Source organism: Physella acuta, unplaced genomic scaffold (genome assembly GCF_028476545.2).
Source record: "Physella acuta isolate Inbredline_101_S28 unplaced genomic scaffold, ASM2847654v3 ptg001006l, whole genome shotgun sequence".
Lineage (NCBI taxonomy): Eukaryota > Metazoa > Mollusca > Gastropoda > Physidae > Physella > Physella acuta.
In genome coordinates this window covers 209,935-214,516 of record NW_026732523.1, presented here as the reverse complement: position 1 = coordinate 214,516, position 4,582 = coordinate 209,935, and the positions used below count along the sequence as shown (strand labels likewise).

Below are 4,582 nucleotides of genomic sequence, written 5' to 3'. Positions count from 1 at the left end.
GGATTCCAACACTTTCATTTTACTTTAACCCCTTTTACTGATTATCCCTTAAAATTTTGTATAACAACATACATAACAACATATATAACAACATATATAATAACAATGCACATACTTATTATTAATACGTTCATAAAAAAGAGGTTTCATTAGATGATCAAAGTTAATAAAAAAAAGAAAAAAAAATGTATACATTTGTAAATTCATCTTGATATGTTTTTCTTTTAAATAAGAACATTTGAAAACAATGTAAAATAGTTTGATGTTGTTGCACTTGTTTTAAATTGCAAATAAAAGTATCAAAAAATAAATAAATTAAAAAAAAGTGTATTTAGATTTTGGGCTTCTCGGCCTTTTTGCTAAGATCAAAATGTAGTATCTGTTATGGATCTACATAAATTCTAGCCATTTGGTTGGTCAGCAATTTTTAGGGCTGGCTGCCGGTGTCGAGAGGCGGTCAAATCTACTACTCTAACTCAAGCAAATCTCGCCAACGACCGCTGTGGGGTTGTTCCCACACATCCCTCGAAGCGCACATGCCCTCGAGATGAGTCACCCAGTACTTGTATTGGGTGGCTTCAAATGTACGAGTGGCTAACTTTCAATTTTTTATTTTTCAGCCTGACGACACCCATCTAGGAGATATCTTAGGTGGGAGGTCCGTCACAAATACCAGGAAATCAACTAACCATCTCGCAAAGATCAAATACGCAATTAGTTCACTACCAATATTTTCACGACGACCCCCCCCCCCCCCCACACTAGGAGAAATCCTAGGTGGGAGGTTCCGTCACAGCCACCATCAAGTCAACTCGACATCCCTCAAAGCGCAACTACTCAAAATACTACACGATTAGCTGTTAAATCTAGACTTTGGGCACATATAACTGTCTAATCTAGACTTTGGGCACATGTAACTGTCTAATCTAGACTTTGAGCACATGTAACTGTCTAATCTAGACTTTGGGCACATGTAACTGTCTAATCTAGACTTTGGGCACATGTAAATGTCTAATCTAGACTTTGAGCACATGTAACTGTCTAATCTAGACTTTGGGCACATGTAACTGTCTAATCTAGACTTTGGGCACATGTAACTGTCAAATCTAGACTTTGGGCACATGTAACTGTCTAATCTAGACTTTGAGCACATGTAACTGTCTAATCTAGACTTTGGGCACATGTAACTGTCTAATCTAGACTTTGGGCACATGTAAATGTCTAATCTAGACTTTGAGCACATGTAACTGTCTAATCTAGACTTTGGGCACATGTAACTGTCTAATCTAGACTTTGGGCGCATGTAACTGTCAAATCTAGACTTTGTGCACATGTAACTGTCTAATCTAGACTTTGGGCACATGTAACTGTCTAATCTAGACTTTGGGCACATGTAACTGTCTAATCTAGACTTTGGGCACATGTAACTGTCTAATCTAGACTTTGGGCACATATAACTGTCAAATCTAGACTTTGGCACATGTAACTGTCTAACCTAGACTTTGGGCACATGTAACTGTCTAATCTAGACTTTGGGCACATGTAACTGTCTAATCTAGACTTTGGGCACATGTAACTGTCTAATCTAGACTTTGGGCACATGCAACTGTCTAATCTAGACTTTGGGTACATGTAACTGTCTAATCTAGACTTTGGGCACATGTAACTGTCTAATCTAGACTTTGGGCACATGTAACTGTCTAATCTAGACTTTGGGCACATGTAACTGTCTAATCTAGACTTTGAGCACATGTAACTGTCAAATCTAGACTTTGGGCACATTTAACTGTCTAATCTAGACTTTAGGCACATGTAACTGTCTAATCTAGACTTTGGGCACATGTAACTGTCTAATCTAGACTTTGGGCACATGTAACTGTCTAATCTAGACTTTGGGCACATGTAACTGTCTAATCTAGACTTTGGGCACATGTAACTGTCTAATCTAGACTTTGGGCACATGTAACTGTCAAATCTAGACTTTGGGCACATGTAACTGTCTAATCTAGACTTTGGGCACAAATACCAGCTAATCAACTCAACATCTGTCAAAGATCAACTACGCAAAACTCTCTCATCTGCGATACACAGTTAGTTCGATATCAACAATTTTACGATTACTCTGACGACACCCACCTAGGAGAAATCTTTGGTAGGATTCTCCGTCAAATACCATCAACTTGACATCCCTCAAAGATCAACTACTCAAACAACTTCACGATTACTCATCTCTCATAAAATAAACGCTCGTCAACAGCCTCACTTCGCCCATTTCAACTACTCGACCAAGCTTTCGACTACTTCACCACTCTCAAATTCTTCTCATCCACAATCCTCGACACAGCAATATCACAAAAATAAACATTCATCAAAAACATTATTTCGCCCACTTCAACTACTTGACTACGCAAGAGAACCCTACGATACAAGTTCACTCTCTCTCAAACTGTCACATGATCCGGAGGTTGATTAAACCACACCCAGAAGGACAACTCCATCCCCCCCCCCTTCCCACTAATCCAAACACCCCCACTCAACTTACCAACAGTAAGCCCAATCACACTTAGATTTATTTATATATACACACTCTAATGATTTCCTTAGTCTACACTACAACACCACATAATCATTTCTCCCACACTAAATTCTCCCACACTAAATTCTCGCATACTGAATTCTCTCACACTAAATTCTCGCACACAAAAATCTCCCACACTAAATTATCCCCCACTAAATGCTCTCACACTAAATTATGCCCACTAAATTCTCCCAAAATAAATTCTCCAAAACTAAAAATCTCTCAAATCTAAACTCGATGCAAAAATAGTCTCCACCAAAAATTGCCCAAACATTCAATTCCCCCATACTAGATTCGATCACATACTTCCCCCATCCCCCACCCCACTTGAAACTAAACATTGACACAGAATATTAGTGTTAGTCCCGAGAGTGCAGCAAGGTATAACACAGTTTACAGCGGTTTGCTGTCGTCTTCTGTTTCTGTCAAAATGTCTCGCGCGTAGAAGTTTTTAAGTCAGGGGAAAAAAACAAACAATAATTTTTTAAAGGGAGGTAATTATAAAATTAAACGATAGAAAGAAAAGAAAAAAGCTTTAATATATATTGAAACAAAAACAAGTAAACAAACGTTAAAATTAATTATAAAAAAATAAATTACAACAAAAATATCTTAAAAATTGGTGATTAATAACAAAATGTTAATTACAACTCCTTGTAATTGTTAGCTTTTAATTCAAAAATTAGTAGTCACTAGTATTAACCAGCAATAATATTAATACCAAGAAGATTATTTAGCGAAGTTAATCATCACTATAGGAAGAGCGTGTTCTTATATCTGCGTATTTACTGAAGTCTTGGCCTTTTGTCCAAGATCGATATACTATTTCAACATCCCACAATGACATCACCTCGCATGTCATACGCAGATATAACCAACGTCAACAAAGGGGTTGCGCCCTTGGATGTTCCCCCTGGGCCGAGAGACTTGGGGAGGAGCCACCCGGACTACGGTTCGGGTGGTTTAATGAAATCCAGGGCCCAACCCTTTTCAGCCACTACCGCAATATTGGATCTACCTGAAGAAGACTGCCCGGAACTTTTCCCTGCTGACTCACCCACTATCCAGGTCACAATCAACTCAAAAGGTCATCCCAATCTGAGGGGTCATATCCTTCGCCAACCGATAAGCGATCAACAGATCTTCCTCCTTAACTACGGTCGTGCAGACACTTGGTTCTTTACATCAACTGCCTTCGACGTCACCACTCTACATAATAATACACACAAAACATACGGCCCATATACGCTACACTTCACATTACACGAAAAGGACAGAATAAACGGAACCCTTAGATGGGTCCCACCCACACTCAGCGATCGCACACTCATACAAGCACTACAGCCTTACAGCAACAAAGAACCCTCCATAAACGCAATCCCTCTCACCACCAACCGCAGCTTCCCCATATACACTGACAACCCATCAACCATCCCTCACTACATTCAAATAAACTACAAAAACAAGTCACTCAACATTCTAATAGCCATCAACGACAGAAAACAAGCCTGCCAAACATGCTCGTCAACTGAACACTGGACCAACCGCTGTCAAACGCTCAACTTACAAACAACGCCCAGTAATCAAACACCAGCACAATCTACACTACAAAAAACAACGTCACCCGCCCAGACAGCACCAGCGCAAACAATCGCCAAGCCACCTCCAACAACAAGCAGCCAACAAGAAACGCCATCCGCCCAGCCAGCACCATCACCAAGCAACCAACAAACAACGCTCAAGAAACCGATCAACCCATCCAAACCGCCAAGTTTATCAACAACACCCAGCAAACAAACAAGCGCAGCAAGGCCGGAACCAGACAAACCATCTGCATCAACAGCCCTAAAAACGAACACTCTGCTCTCGTTCTCGTTCTCAGATATGGACATTACTACAAATTTCAAAAGGAAGAAGGAAGATAGTCCTACAGAAGAAAAGAAAATAACAAAAAGTAAAAAATTATTTCATGACTTCAAACACTGCAGGTTCTGCTTAGAATAA

General features: G+C 39.7%; 1 protein-coding gene across 1 annotated transcript; it reads left to right on the top strand.

Moving 5' to 3' along the window:
• Positions 1-3,418: 3,418 nt before the first annotated feature.
• Positions 3,419-4,582, top strand: LOC131954498 (putative uncharacterized protein DDB_G0290521). Its single transcript, XM_059318225.1, has 2 exons — positions 3,419-3,484; positions 3,647-4,582. Exons 1-2 carry the CDS (start codon positions 3,419-3,421, stop codon positions 4,580-4,582), a joined length of 1,002 nt encoding a protein of 333 aa, XP_059174208.1.